At 49.7% G+C, this 15,458-nt stretch overlaps 1 protein-coding gene across 4 annotated transcripts in view; it reads left to right on the top strand.

The window, feature by feature from the left end:
• Window positions 1-14,234, top strand: part of HDAC6 (histone deacetylase 6) — a 50,286-nt gene extending 36,052 nt beyond the window's left edge. For 2 of the 4 annotated variants that reach the window (XM_063119459.1, XM_063119458.1), the window contains exons 24-32: window positions 445-619; window positions 4,184-4,533; window positions 6,974-7,090; window positions 7,207-7,353; window positions 9,101-9,229; window positions 11,650-11,835; window positions 11,962-12,108; window positions 13,304-13,432; window positions 14,130-14,234. In XM_063119459.1, coding sequence (XP_062975529.1) covers window positions 445-619; window positions 4,184-4,533; window positions 6,974-7,090; window positions 7,207-7,353; window positions 9,101-9,229; window positions 11,650-11,835; window positions 11,962-12,108; window positions 13,304-13,432; window positions 14,130-14,198 — 1,449 coding nt within the window. In that variant the 3' untranslated portion in view covers window positions 14,199-14,234. The remainder of the gene's footprint in view (window positions 1-444; window positions 620-4,183; window positions 4,534-6,973; window positions 7,091-7,206; window positions 7,354-9,100; window positions 9,230-11,649; window positions 11,836-11,961; window positions 12,109-13,303; window positions 13,433-14,129) is intronic. The other 2 variants (XM_063119460.1, XM_063119461.1) reach the window with 2 other exon arrangements.
• Window positions 14,235-15,458: the final 1,224 nt, after the last annotated feature.

The raw sequence follows: 15,458 nt of genomic DNA, 5'->3' as shown, positions 1-15,458 counted from the left end.
CCAGAGTCTTCCCTTTTCATTTATTTATTTATTTATTTTATTTATTTATCATACTTATACCCCGCTCCTCAGCCAAAAAAGGATCTCAGAGCGGCTTACATTTAGGAAAAAATACATTTTTTCATTCCCCCAACCCCCTTCCTGTCCATTTTGCACACACAGCGGTCAGCCTCTTCAATCCTTAACGGTACTACCCTGCCACTAAGGAGTTGGTTTTGATCCAAAGCCCCAGAGTCAGACGACGGTGTCCTGTAAGCTTGGACCATAAGAGCTAGAAGATTGCTTTTTCTACTTTAAATGACAGCAGAGGTTCCTTTGTGGTAGCAGGTTCCATACCTACGGAGTGAACCTGTGTGCAACTTGCATAGCAAGCCTGCACAAAGACTGGAGCCTGTTTGCTGGAACAGGGATGCCATCTCTTTAATTCCCTCCATGTTTTTTTAGGGTGGCTACAACCTAGAGTCGATCTCGGAGTCCATGACCATGTGCACGCGCAGCCTCCTGGGGGATCCTCCGCCCCCACTGGGACGCCTGAAGGCCCCCCACCCCAGTGCCCTGCAGTCTCTGGCCCGTGTGGCTGCTGTGCATCGCAAATATTGGGCATGCCTCCGATTGGAAGGTGAATAATCTCTCTTGTCCGACAGCATCTCTACCCTGTAGTGGCCAGACTGTGATAGTGTAGTGGCTGTGGGTGGCTGTTGTGGGCTGGAGAGTCCCTGGCTCGCCTTCTATCTCTGCTGTGAATTCACTGGGTGGGTTTTGGTAAGCCCCACTTTCTCAGCCTTGGTTTCTCTCAAAGGGTGGGGGCGTGGTAATGCTACTGGGTTGCTGAAAACTTTGAGTCCCTCGGAGAGGGGAAAAGCACCATTTAGGTAATGGTCCCATCAGTTGTTTTGTTTGTTTACATTTTCTGTACCGCTGGGTACAGAAAATGTACATTCTGGGTACAGAATCAAAGGTGATTCCAGGGTGGTGGGAACAACGTTCAAGCTGTCCACACACACATCTATCCCCCTTAATCCTCAGTGTCCTCTTTGGACTAAGCCCTGGGGCAAACCAGGAGCGAATCCATTTGGCAAAGTCAGTGAGCAAGCAAAAGGTCACATTGCAGTATTGCCAGTTGAGAAAAAAAAAGCAGGAGTGAGCAGCACAAAAGATCAATCAAGGAGAAGTAAGGTTTCAGGGTGCTGGGAGCTGAGATATAGCTGTTGTTCCAGCAGCTAGCAGGTCTCAACTGTAGGCTTATGTAGCCAAGTTTCCCAGCCCACATCCAGGTACGACTGCACACATCAGAGGTTTCTGGAAGAAGTCCTCCTTGTGAGGTGAGTCCTGCCCACAAGCAGCCCTTTACTCATGAGGAGCCTTTCTCTGCAGCTGGACACTTCTTCTCTCAGACATGGTTCTGTTGTATCTCTTGAGGACTATATGAGCCACCATTTTAGAAGCGGTCCTCTCCTCCTCTTATGTGATGGGTCTCCAGACATCTTCCTACAAAGGCCCAAGGTCCTTTGTCTCCTAGCATGGGCTGTTCCTCATGCAGTTTATCTCCAGGGGGCTCTAGCTCTTCCTCTGAAGAGTATTCCTCCAGAAGAGGCAAGGCATCCGAGACTGTGACACCCAGAGAACCCCTTTGCTGTACTGTGTTAGGTTGAAAGGTCTCAGGTTCTCCAGAAAATGAGCCAATGTGGTCTAGAGGCTAAAGTGTCAGACTAAGCCTGGGGAGACCTGGGCTCACTCAGCTGCAGAGTTCACTGGGTGACTTTGAGCCAGTCGCTCTCCCTCAGCCTAACCTGCCTCACAGTGTTATTGGCCCCATTCAGAAGACACCTTAAACCACAGCTTTAACCATGGTGAATAAGGCTTTCTAGATTAACCACCGTTGTTAAAGCCATGGTTTAAGGTGTCTTCTGAACACAGCCCAGCTTTCTGGCTTAACCACCGTGGTTAAGGCCATGGTTTAAGGTGTCTTCTAAATGGAGCCATTGTGAAGATAAAATGAGGTCAGCAGGGTAGGGGGCAGGTGAGCCATATGTGCTCTCTTGAACTCCTTGGAGAAGGAGGAGGATAGAAATGAAGAAATCAATAAAAAATGAAGAGTTCCCGAAATGTGTCCTCTTCCTAGGAGGAAGCAAGCTGTCAAAGAGTGATGAAGGGGAATTTTGGCATCAGCAGCCAGTAGACAAATCTTTGTCCTCTGCATGTCAAAAATTCCAACTGCAAAGCGTGTCTCTCCTGCAGAATAAAGTACAACAGAGTACATTTCAGCCGGTTGGGCAGCTTTAATAGCCCTAAGGGGGTGGTGAGTGACTGCTAGGAAAGTGCCAAAGCTAGAAGAAATAGAAGTTGGGAGGGGGGCAGGGCAAAGTTGGCTTGGAAAGGAGGTTTGAGCCGCCGCTCTCCCACACGAATGCAGCACGCAGTTGCCTTTCAGTGCCCATTTCAAGGTTGTTTGGGCATCTTCCTGAGTTGGCCAGAAGGAAGGGATGCCACTCAATAGGACTGCAGAAAGGTTGGAAGCTGAAGCAGGGAAGAGAGGTGAGAGTCCAAAAAGATGGAGGATGAAGATGGTCGTATCTCTTGTGGGGGGTGGAAGGTTAGCAATGGCTCTATACTAACTCCGGGATCAGAGGCAGTATGCTGGGGGACGCGAGTGTGGTTGAGCTCGTGTTCTACTAGTGGGCTCCCCAGAGGCATCTGGTTGGCCACGCTGAGAAACAGGATGGTGGGTTTGGTAGGCCTTTGGTCTGATCCAGCAAGGCGCTTCTTGGGCTCTGAAGTCATCTTGACATCCCTGGTGATCGCCATCACTGCCCTTAAGATGAATGTCCTGGCCTATCACAAAGCCAGGTCAGGACCACTTCCTTCACCTTTAGAATGTCTGTCTTCAGTGGTGAGATGACGAAAACAGGGAGCAAGGAAAAGAAATGTGCGGCTAAAGCATCTATGGAAGGAAGTTTCAGCTGGCACTCGGCTGCCTACTTTAGCTACAGTATGTCTTTTACAGCAGGGGTGTTAAATCTTAGGCCTCTGGACCAGACCTGGGCAACTCAGGGTCCTAAGAAGGCCCTGTCCCTTTTCCCACGACCACTGGTTGTTTCCCAGGTTTTGTACTGTTTATTTCCCATTCCAAAAGGTTGAAATGCCTCTCCTAAGGCTTAGTTTCTGGCAATACGAGCTTTATCTTGGAATAGGCTGGTATGTTTGGCATTTTGGCCCTGCCCCACCACTGGAATGCAGCTACCAAAAGCTCCTCTGAAATGAAATCCGGCCCTCGGACTGAAAGAGGTTCAGTGCCTCTAGCCACATACATTCCCAACCTCTGTATGGGCAGGAGAGGTAACAAGCAGGTTGTACATCATGACAGCCCATGTTATTTTACCCTTGAGGAGCTGCTGCATGTGACAGGGCCCCTCATGTAATCCGTGGTCTGTTCTAGGGTTATGTGGGGGTTGTTTAACCCTTGCATAGCTCACAGTGGCCGGGTCTGTACACAACGGCAACACCCAGTCAGCGGTTGAATATTTATAATGGCAGCCAGCACATGCAGCGGCTCCTCCAGAAGTAAAATAACCCTCAGCGGGTTGCCATGGCCCGTGAAATGGCCCACCATCTTGAAGCTGAGAGAGGAGGTGAGGTAATAAAATGTGTCTTTTTAAGCAAGCAGCCATCTTTCATCAGGGGGTAAACTCCAGTCATATCTCCCTCCTGCAAAAACTACCTTGGGGAGAGTAAGGAGGTCAGTTTATTTCTCTGCTTTTAGAGAAGATATCGCAGAGCCTTTGTGGTGTCAGCAGCCATTTCGCCCACACCCCCAACTTCCAGCTGGCTGGGTTTTGTGGGCTTAGCAACCAACCTGCCTCAGAAAAAGGTCAACAAGGGGATTGGTGGGGTGGCCACTGATGTCACAAAAGCTCCTTCCCTATATAAAAAGGCGGCGGGGATGAGCTGCAGCAGAGCAGGGCTGAAGAGAGATGGGGAAGGAGGCCAGGGCCTGAGGTAACTGGACAGGGGAGAGAGGGAGGGAGGGGAAGGAAGAGGCCCAGGAGGGAGATTGGAGTTGGCCCTCGCCTATCCTCAGCCATGGGCCCTGCTTTATGGCCCCCTGCCCCATAAGCGTTCCCTCCTTTTGGTGAGAAGAGGAGTAACGGCAGTGTCTTTTTATGCCCTCCTTCCTTTCCCCCAGTGCCTGCTCCTCTGTGGGAGAAGCCCAGGACCCGGGCTGCAAAGGGGACTCCCGTTCCAGGCGAAATGCCCCCAGAGCCCCCGCAGGAGCTGCTTCGGAGCCCCACTGCTCAACCCGTGGAGGAGATGGTTGACGAGGCGGAGGCGGCGTTGGGCTCCCTCCAACTAGAAGACAACCCTGCAGAGGAGGGAGAGACAGCCTCAAGTTCTCTCTCTCCTGACTCCAGTCCAGTGGGCCAGGAGGCCCGGGGCTGCCCTGAAGGAGCTGAGCCAGCGGAGGATCCCCAGAGAGATGGCACGTCCGCGGGAAGCTCCTCTGGAGAAGTGGAGTCTCCTGACAACGAGGCAGAAGTAGGTGCCAGGCAGCCCTTTCTGCATTAAGTGGCTCTTCAGACTTTCTACATCTGGGGTCTCCAACATGACATGCCCACAGACACCTCTCCGGGCACCCACCTGCCTTTTCCTCTTATTTTATCAAGCTTTTTTTGTTATGGGGAGGTGGCATACTGCAAAGTGAAGGACTGCCCTCCAGCACCATCTTTATTGGGGGTCGAAAGAGTGGCTTTGTGTTTCGGAGCTTAGCCCCAACCTCTCCCTTGGGTTACTTAGGTTCTTGGGCAAGTTACTCATTGTTTAGTTTCTGGGAAATGAGTGTTTTATGACTGGCTTTGTCCACCATGGCAGCCATTTTATAAAAGGGCAAGCCCGGCCCCATAGCTGCCATTTTGTGAGAGTGCTCACGACCACCTCTCAAAATTTCAAATGTGTCCAGTGACCCGAAGAGCTTGGGGGCTCCTGATCAACCTGCTTGGCCCAGAGGCCCTGCGCGTTGCAAAGGATTCTGGGGCATGTTTGGAAGACTGTGGACTCAGACCATATTTATTTATTTATTTATTATTTATTTATTACATTTTTATACCCCCCAATAGCCGAAGCTCTCTGGGCGGTTCACAAAAATTAAAACCACAAAAAACATCCAACAGGTTAAAACACAATTACGAGATACAGTATAAAAAGCACAACCAGGATAAAACCACACAGCAAAGTTGATTATAAGATTAAAATACAGAGTTAAAACAGTAAAATTTAAATTTAAGTTAAAATTAAGTGTTAAAATACTGAGTGAATAAAAAGGTCTTCAGCTGGCGACGAAAGCAGTACAGTGTAGGCGCCAGGCGGACCTCTCTGGGGAGCTCGTTCCACAACCGGGGTGCCACAGCGGAGAAAGCCCTCCTCCTAGTAGCCACCTGCCTCACTTCCTTTGGCAGGGGCTCACGGAGAAGGGCCCCTGTAGATGATCTTAAGGTCCGGGTAGGTACATATGGAAGGAGGCGTTCCTTCAGATAACCTGGCCCCAAACCGTTTAGGGCTTTAAATGTCAATACCAGCACTTTGAATTGGGCCCAGACCTGGACTGGCAGCCAATGAAGCTGGAAAAGGACTGGCGTAATGTGATCTCGTCAGCCAGTCCCTGTTAGTAAACGGGCTGCCCTATTTTGTACCAGCTGAAGCTTCCGGACCATTTTCAAAGGCAGCCCCATGTATAACGCATTGCAGTAATCCAAGCGAGAGGTTATCAGAGCATGAATAACTGTAGCTAGGCTATCTCTGTCCAGATAAGGGCATAGTTGGTATATCAGTCTAAGCTGATAAAAGGTGCTCTTTGCCACTGAGTTCACCTGTGCCTCAAGTGACAATTCTGGATCCAAGAGCACCCCCAAACTATGGACCCGATCCTTTAGGGAGAGTGCAACCCCGTCCAGGACAGGGCAAACATCACCTTGCCGGACAGATGAACCACCCGCTAACAGTACCTCCGTCTTGTCTGGATTGAGTCTCAGTTTGTTAGCCCTCATCCAGTCCATTACCGTGCTCAGGTAATGCAGGGTCCTGAGAATTACCTAGAAGCTGCCCATTGCTCTACTGTGGCTTCATATTGTAAAGGGAAGATGGGCGAGCTGCCCATCTGTGAAGCTTGACCGTTACTGATCCTATTTTTGTGGAACCTGGGATAAGGTTACAAGAAACATTTCTTGAAATATCACTTCTCTAAATCTTCTAAATCTTTGAAAGATCTTCTGGTCTTTCAAACTCGTCCTTGACCTGTGTCATGGGGAGCCCATTTATTTTATTTTTTCCCCATACAGGTCTGTCCATCTTCCTTTTTACTCACCACCCCATGATTTTTAAAAAGAAATTAAAAGGAGAGAGAAGAAAGGGGTGAGCTGCCACTTAGGTTGGGGTGCTTACCCATGTGTAGATCCCAAGTTGTCAGCTGAAGACTGATGCTCTAAAGCTGTGTGAAGAAGAAAGTAGGTCTTCAGATGTTTTGGACTTCAACTCCCAGTGTTCCTGAACATTGGTTATGCTGGAAGGGGCTTCTGGGAGTTGAGGTCGAAAACACCAGGAAATCTACTGTACCTTCTGCTCACCCTTCTCCAGGGAGCGGGGCTGTTCTTAAACTAGCTAGATCACAACCAAATTAAGGGGGCAGAAACCCTAGAGCAACTGGAAGTCAAGGGATTGCCACTCTATCTCTCTGCCTAATCAAGACATTGGGGAAAAATTAAAAAGGGTGAGAAAGAAGGGGTCGGGGAAAGGAATAGTTATGCCTCTTTCTCTCACCCCACTCCACCACCCATCATGTTCCAGAGGGAAGCCTTTTCCTGTTTTTGAGAACTGTAGATTTGCCAGCGTGTCCGATGTTTGAAACAGCTGGGATCTCAAGTCCCTCTGATCCTTTTTGGGACACTGTCATCTCAGTCTCTCCTCTCTTTTTCCTGCCTTCAAGCAGGTGAGCCCACCTGATCTCTCTTCCACCCCAAATGAAAACCACCTCCTTGATGAAGCCACCGGTGGCTTTTCTCCTCCAGGCAGCTCACAGAAGGAAGAAGATCTGGCAGATGGAGTGAGTGTTGGGGGAGGGGAGGGGAGGCCTGGAGTCAGGACATCTGGAGCCGGATTTCCTGGGCTTGGTGCTGGGCTGGATGCCAGGACCTGTGGCTTTATCCTGTCTCTTTCCAGGGGCAGTTCTATGCGGTGACTCCCTTACCGTGGTGCCCCCACCTTGACGCAGTGCTCCCTGTGCCTCCCACCGGCTTGAATGTGCTGGAGTCCTGTGCAGAGTGTGGCAGCAAGGCTGAGAACTGGGTCTGCCTGGTTTGCTATAAGGTAAGAGGGCTGTAAGGTCAGTCGGGGCAGAGGAAGGACTGGTACCCAAGAGGAGAGTGTTTGGGTCCCTTGTTCCCCCCTTGGCTGATAATGGAGTGGCCTTTAGCAAACCAGAGGCCAACAGGGACAGCGTCTGCCTGGTTTAGAAGAGGGATTTTTGAGGGAGACAATAAAAAGGATTTGGGGCTAATTTAGCCCGAAAACAATGGGGACGCCTCCCATAAATCAAAATACACCCTTGTGCATCTGGGGCCTCAGGGATGGATGGCTTCAAGTGACTGCAGGCTGGGGAGGATTGGGGTGGGATTGATTTACTATTGTATTTTTTACATTTTATTCCTCGCCTTTCCTTCAAGGAGGTGTACTTAGTACTCCTCCCCCTGTTTTATGCCTGCAACAATCCTGCAAGGTAGGTTAGGCTGAGAGACCGTGATTAGCCCAACATCACCCAGAGGTTTTCATGGCTGAGTGGGGATTTGAACCCGTGTCTCTCCAGTCCTAGCCCAATCATCTCCCCTCTGCGCCAGGGACGGGAAGCCTGTTTTGACCCAGGGGAGGGGAGGGGCACATTGAACCAAGCCAGCAGGATGGAGAATGTGAAAGGGTGGGGCCCTGCCTCCCCACGCCCACTCTGCGGACTCAGCCAGGGCTTGCAGGACCACCCCTTGCAAGCCTCAGCCCAATCAGAAGCCTCCTTCCAGGATTGCTAACCAAGTCCTGCAGGAAGGGATTTGGACGGGGTTTGCTGGAAACAGTCCTGCAAGCCCCAGCTGAGTCTGGGGAATCCCCATGTAACTTCTGATGGGAAATAACCCTGGGATACCTCTCCCAGTCTCCTCCCCGAGCCTCCTGGCCAGGGGCGAAGCTTGGGGAGGGGACAGATTTGGCACCCATAGAGGGTGAATTAGGCCTGTGGGCTGGAGGTTGACTTCCATTGCTCTACACTCTACCACACTAGTTCTTTGTGGTCTAGAATAATTTCTTTTGGGGTGGCTGGTGGCTTTTAATCCTTGCTCTGAGGATTACCGGATTAGATCCAGACATATTAATGCTTAGTGTGTGGATTTCAATGGCTCTACTTTAAAAATAAGTCTGGATCCACCACCCCATATCTGTGGTTACTCAGAGTATTAATATTATTATTATCTCTTCCTCGCTCATGGCGATTTTTCTAGACGGACATGATGGGCTTTGCCAAGTCATGCTGCCTTCTACAGATTCAGGAATTTCCTGACAATTGAGCATGTTTTAATTATGGCTGCTTTCTGGATGTTGGGGTGGATGTATTTTGGTAGGCCCAGTTTCTGAAAGTTTTCTGTATAGTTTTTTGATGTGATGCCGTGACTGATGTGACTAATGGAATTATTATTATTGTTGTTGTTGTCACAATGAGCAAGCAGGGTTTTTGTTGCTGTGACATGACAGGAATGTTGGTGCAGTTGGGAAGAATGGAAAGGCTGTGTGTTTGTGTGTGTGTGTGTGTGTGTGTGTGTGTGTGTAAGAATATTAGCTGTGTGCTTCACAATGGAAGCAATGTGCATGGCCATCTAAAGGCCCCGCTATAAGACCATTAAGGTCTACATTTGCCTCGCTGCACTTCCGCCTAAGGGCAGAGGGCATGATCTTGGGATGACTTCCCGGTACATTTCCAGGTGAGCTTTTGCTCCATTCCCAAGGCCAGCTTTCCTGTCCTGAGCTGCTTCCATCAACCTGCTCCTCTAAGCCCATCTTGCTCCACCCCGTTCAGGTTTGCTGTGGCCGCTACATTAATCAGCACATGGTGGCGCACAACTCGGAATCCGGGCATCCGCTGGTGCTCAGCTTTGCGGACCTCTCTGCCTGGTGCTACGAATGCCAAGCCTACATCCACCACCAGGTGAGTTGTGTCCTTAATCTCCTCCCTCCTGCCTCCGCCACTCTCTTCCCAGGAATTTGCCCTTCAGCTTGGAAATATCAAACCAGTAGGATGGCATGCACACCGGTGGAGTTCCTTGGACATGCGCTCACACACACACAAACACACACTTGCGTTGGTCTGATACATAGGCATCCAAGCTGCATTGCTTTGGAGAGCATAGGCTGGTGTTTGCAAATCATAACTTGGGGCTTGGGAGGGGTGGGTGGGTGGGTGGGAGAAGCTTGCACCTCTCTTAACAGCCGCTTGCACCTTTTTGGGGAAGCCCCCTGCTACATTTCGAAAACTGACACTTTCAGTCTGAACATACTCGGATCAGTGTCTCTGGTTCTTCACTGAACGTGGGCCACTCATGTAGTGACTGCTGCTAGGCAAATGTATGTGTATCCCACTGAGATGCAAAGGTAGCAAGACTCCTCCCACCCCAGATCTTCATAACGGTCCTGCCACCTACATGACAGCTTTCAAATCGGGACAGGAAATGAGGGCTGTGTGTCACTCAGTGATCTTTCTTCGATTGGCAGTAGTGTTACTGTGTGAGGTATGTGGGCAGAATGTTCCATCAGTATTGACAGGTGAACATTCATTGATACCAAAGCATTTTATTCCATTAACATAGGATCTGAAGGGATTTCTCTCCCAGCAGGGGCTGTTCCGTTCCATTGTGCCAGTTGCGGAGCAAATTCTTCTCCTGTGTAGAGGGAAGGGCTCAGTAAACTGCTATGTGGAATGGGTTTCTACTGGCAAATGGCAAAGATAGTTTTCTTTAGTGGCAAAACAGGAGGGGAAGAGAGGGCAAAAATATACCACACAAGGAAAACCCTTGCTCTCTTTCAAAGGAAGCCTTCATAGATGGCCTCTGTTCCTGCATGGAAAAGGGGAAGAAAATAGATGGCAGATGTTCTTTAGAAAGGCAGCATGGTAGATAGAAAGTTCCCTTTTATTTGTTTATTTATTTGCTTTATATCCCACCCTTCATTGGAGCAGCCCCGTGAGGAATGTGAAGCTGGGAGGGTGTGCTTGAGGCAGGTTTTGAATTTGTCTAGCTGCTTTGTGAAAATATCTCTGTGGATAGTGGGAAATTAACAAATAGCCTCTCCAGCCTGAGTCCAGCGCTCTAAGCCAAGCATGCCTTTGCCTCTCTGCTTCCATTCTTGCTAACAGTGCTGCTGCTCTGGCAGCCCCACAAAACAGAAGGCACAGGGTTAGATAGCGACATTATGTTTAGACATTATGATAGCTGTTGTATGGCGTACCACAAGGTGCCATCCTATCCCCAATGCTGTTTAACATCTACATGAAACCGCTGGGAGAGATCATCCGGAGGCATGGGGCGGGGTGCTATCAGTATGCTGATGACACCCAAATATATTTCTCTATGCCTTCAATAACAGCATCAGCTAAGGATAGCGTGTCTCCTCTGAATGAATGCTTGGAGGCGGTAATGGGCTGGATGAGGAAAAACAAACTGAAGCTGCATCCAGACAAAACAGAGGTGCTTGCTGTCAAGGGCTCTGACCTAGGTTTGGAGGTGTGTCAGCCAGTTCTGGATGGGGCTACACTCCCCCTGAAAGACTGTGTTCGCAGTTTGGGGGTGCTCCTGGATCCGTCGCTCCAAATGACAGCCCAGATAGATGTGACGGCCAGGAGTGCCTACTATCAGCTTTGGCTAATACGCCAGCTGCGCCCCTTCTTAGAGCCAGAAGACCTCAAGACAGTAGTGCACGTGCTGGTAACCTCAAGGCTTGACTTCTGCAATGCGCTCTACATAGGGCTGCCATTGTACCTAGTTCGGAAACTTCAACTAGTTCAAAATATGGCAGCCAGGTTGGTCACCGGTACACCTAGGGGTGACCACATTACACCAACATTAAAATCACTCCACTGGCTGCCAATTAGTTTCCGGGCAAAGTACAAAGTGTTGGTCATTACCTTTAAAGCCCTAAATGGTTTGGGTCCAGGTTACCTGCAGGATCGCCTTCTCCCATATAGTCCACCCCGCACACTCAGGTCCTCTGGGGTGAACTTACTTCAGTCAGCTAAAACTAGGCTGACATCAGTTTCCCAGAGGACCTTTTCTTCTGTCGCCCCCAGATTGTGGAATGGCCTGCCGGAGGAGATTTGTAAAATTAACACTCTGTGTGATTTTAAGGCAGCTTTAAAGACTAGCCTTTTCCGGCAGGCCTATCCAGATCAATGTTAAATCATGAATTTTTAAGATGTATTGATTCCTGTTCTAATGTTGTTCCCCACCTCGATCCAAAGGGAGAGGCGGGTAAGAAATAAATTGATGATGATGATGTTTGGATTAGGACTGTGAGTTTGGGGAGGTGCATGGTCTCCCCACCCCACAAACACACACACTTTCTTTTTTCCCTCAGATTCTCTTCGAAGCCAAGAGCCAGGCTCACAAAGTGAAGTTTGGGGTGGACATGATGATACCTGCCCATAAGGAGAACTCCCTCGACCTCCCCCCTACGCCAACAGAGAATCACCTCCTTGACGAAGCCACGGGTGGCTCTTCTCCTCCTGGCAGCTCACAGAAGGAGGAAGATCTGGCAGATGGAGTGAGTGTTGTGGGAGGGGAGGGGAGGCCTGGAGTCAGGACTTCTGGAGCCAGATTTTCTGGGCTTGGTGCAGGTTGGAGTTGGGCCGGATGCCAGGACCTGGGGCTTTATCTCGTCTCTTTCCAGGGGCAGTTCTATGCGGTGACTCCCTTACCGTGGTGCCCCCACCTCGACGCGGTGCTCCCTGTGCCTCCCACCGGCTTGAATGTGCTGGAGTCCTGTGCAGAGTGTGGCAGCAAGGCTGAGAACTGGGTTTGCCTAGTTTGCTATAAGGTAAGAGGGCTGTAAGGTCAGTCGGGGCAGAGTAAGAACTGGTACCCGAAAGGAGAGCGTTTGGGTCCCTCGTTCCCCCCTTAGCTGATGATGGAGTGGTCTTTGGCCCACCAGAGGCCAGCAGGGACAGTGTCTGCCTGCCTGCTTTAGAAGAGGGACTTTTGAGCGAGACGATAAAAAGGATTTTGGCTATTTTAGCCTGAAAACAATGGGGAGGCCTCCTGTAAATCAAAATACACCCCTGTGCGTCTGGGGCCTCAGGGATGGATGGCTTCAAGTGACTGCAGGCTGGAGAGGGTTGGGGTGGGATTGATTTACTGTTGCATTTATTACATTTTATATCTCGCCTTTCCTTCAAGGCGGTGTACTTAGTACTCCTCCCCCCATTTTATGCCTGCAACAATCCTGCAAGCTAGGTTAGGCTGTGAGGACATGATTAGCCCAACGTCGCCCAGAGGGTTTCATGGCTGCGTGGGGATTTTAACCCATGTTTCCATGGTCCCACTCTCTTGTCTTTACCGCTGGGACAGGAAGCCTGTTTTGGTCCAGGGGCAGATTGGACCAAGCTAGTGGACCTCACCAAGCCCACTTTTTCCACCTCTGTGCCTCTCTCTTGGCCAGGCATGCATTTGGTTATACAATTTCCTGTTCTACAAGAAAATGGTGCTTGTTTCCCATTGAACGTGCTTCCACTCAGGGCAGCAGAAGCAAACTCCATCTTATTGCCATAGTTGTGATTTGGGTGTGAGTTTAAGCGAGTTTAAAATACAAAACTGCACAGGCTCAGAATATTGTTATTGTTATTTTAAAACAGGGTGAGCAAACAGGAATTTTCTCGCTCTGATTCAACAGGAATGTAGGAGCAGTTGGGAAGAATGGAAAAGCAGTGTGTGTGTGTGTGTGTGTGTGTGTGTGTGTGTGTGTGTGTGTGTGTAAGAATATTAGCTGTGTGCTTCACAATGGAAGCAGTGTGCATGGCCATCTAAAGCCCCCCCCCCCCATATAAGACCATGAAGTGCAGGGTCTGCATTTGCCTCACTGCACCTTCCACCTAGGGGCAGAGGGCATGAACTTGGGATGACTTCCCGGTACGTTTCCAGGTGAGCTTTCGCTCCATTCCCAAGGCCAGCTTTCTTGTCCTGAGCTGCTTCTGTCAACCTGCTCCTCTAAGCCCATCTTGCTTCACCCCGTTCAGGTTTGCTGTGGCCGCTACATTAATCAGCACATGGTGGCGCACAACTCGGAATCCGGGCATCCGCTGGTGCTCAGCTTTGCGGACCTCTCTGCCTGGTGCTACGAATGCCAAGCCTACATCCACCACCAGGTGAGTTGTGTCCTTAATCTCCTCCCTCCTGCCTCCGCCACTCTCTTCCCAGGAATTTGCCCTTCAGCTTGGAAATATCGAACCAGCAGAATGAAATGCACACCGGTGGAGTTCCTGGGACCCACACTTGCATTAGTCTTCAGCTCAGTAATTCAACATGAGTGATGCACAGGCATCCAAGCTGCATTGCTTTGGGGAGCATAGGCTGGTGTTTGCAAATCTTGGGAGGGGTGGGAGAGAGGGAGCAGCTTGCACCTCTCTTAGCAGCCGCTTGCACCTTTTTGGGGAAGCCCCCCGCTAAGTTTCGAGAACTGACACTTTGGTTCCCAACATACTTTGAGTAGTTCCCCACTCTTTTTATTTAGTGATTAATATCACGCCCTTCATTGGAGCAACCCCATGAGGTAAATCAAATGGTGAGGGTGTGCTTGAGGCAGCTTGATGAAAATATCTCTGTGGAGAGTGGGAAATAAACAAATAGCCTCTCCAGCCTGAGTCCAGCGCTCTAAGCAAAGGACGCCGTTGCCTCTCCGCTTCCATTCTTGCTAACGGTGCTGCTGCTCTGGCAGCCCCACAAAACAGAAGGCACAGGGTTAGATAGCGACATTATGTTTGGATTAGGAGTGTGAGTTTGGGGAGGTGTGTGGTCTTTCACCCCACACACACACACGCACACACTCTTTCTTTTTTTCCTCAGACTCTCTTCGAAGCCAAGAGCCAGGCTCACAAGGTGAAGTTCGGGGTGGACATGATGATATCCGCCTGATGCAGCTCCTTGAGGAGGGCAAGGCTAATAACGAATGCAGCAAGGCTAATAACGAATGCACAATCGACCATCATTTGACCTCAATGGAACTGAACCAGATGCTTAAAAGGGCTCTTGATGTGCCAAAAATAGTCAGCGATTGTCAATGCAATACCACCAGCAGCCGTGAATCAAACACCAGCGGCCCTCATTGCTTCTACTGTGTTCTCTTCTAGCACATTCCACGATGGGCCACAACCAAATTACACAGCAGTGGGGATCCCTTCTCTTCTGACCCCATTGCTGAAGAAGCACCAGTGCCATTTTTTCTCCTTAGAGCTACAGGGGTGAATGTTTATGTCTGCTCACATTTCCAATGACTGATTGTACGGCATGTCCTTTAATCGCTTTCTATTTCACCAAGTCTCCCCTCCTCCATATTATAATAGCTTCAGGCTCAGTTGGGGAAAACCCATGCTGAATGTTCAGGGAGAGGAGCGAATGTACGCTCTCTTTAAACCTCCCCACCCTGGTTAGTCAAGTATGTTCTGCATCTAGTTGAGACAAAAGTATGTTTTGCGCAGTTGGATTACCTTGGCTCCAAGAGGTTGCTATCCAGAAGGACTGAAATACAAAACTTTCCCTTTGTGACTCCAAGCTCACTTCTAAGCTGGAGGATATAACTGATTTCATATATACACACACACATATATATATATATTGGATTGCAGTCTTGATTTGCTTGTTAAAAGTCCCTGCAGTGTCTGGTCCTGCATGTAGCAGGTGATGTGCAAAGTGCTTGGGAGAATGAGACGCGGGGTCTTTTCCTCTAGATGTAGAGATCTGAAAGATGGCAGCCCAGGCTGCTCTCTGACCTTGGTAAGGACTTAAATCATGACTCTAAGGCCCAATTCTCACCCTTTCCCTTCTTGTTCTATATGAACGTAAAGCCACATGTGTATGCAAGAAACCGAGAGTCAAGTGGCTCCCCTGTGAGGCAGGGTGGCCTCTTCCAACAATAGCCCCAATGCGAACACGGCCATTTTGAACCACCACTTTAAGCACACAGAAGCTGTTTAATGCACGCTCAGTTTCATGCGTCATTTGGTTCTCGGGCAGTTCAAACAGAAGAGCAGCAGCTATGCTGCAAAAGAGGGCGTGAGAATTGGGCCTCAGTTGCTATGATTGGGGGGCGGAGGGTGCTTGCAAGAGTTGTCTTGCTATGCAAGGAACAAGGCTGGCTCTTTGAAAAGGCAAGTGAGAGCCCTATCCTGGGCAATG

Source organism: Elgaria multicarinata, chromosome 3, assembly GCF_023053635.1.
Source record: "Elgaria multicarinata webbii isolate HBS135686 ecotype San Diego chromosome 3, rElgMul1.1.pri, whole genome shotgun sequence".
NCBI classification, from domain to species: Eukaryota; Metazoa; Chordata; class Lepidosauria; order Squamata; family Anguidae; genus Elgaria; species Elgaria multicarinata.
This window is presented reverse-complemented; position numbering and strand designations above follow the sequence as displayed.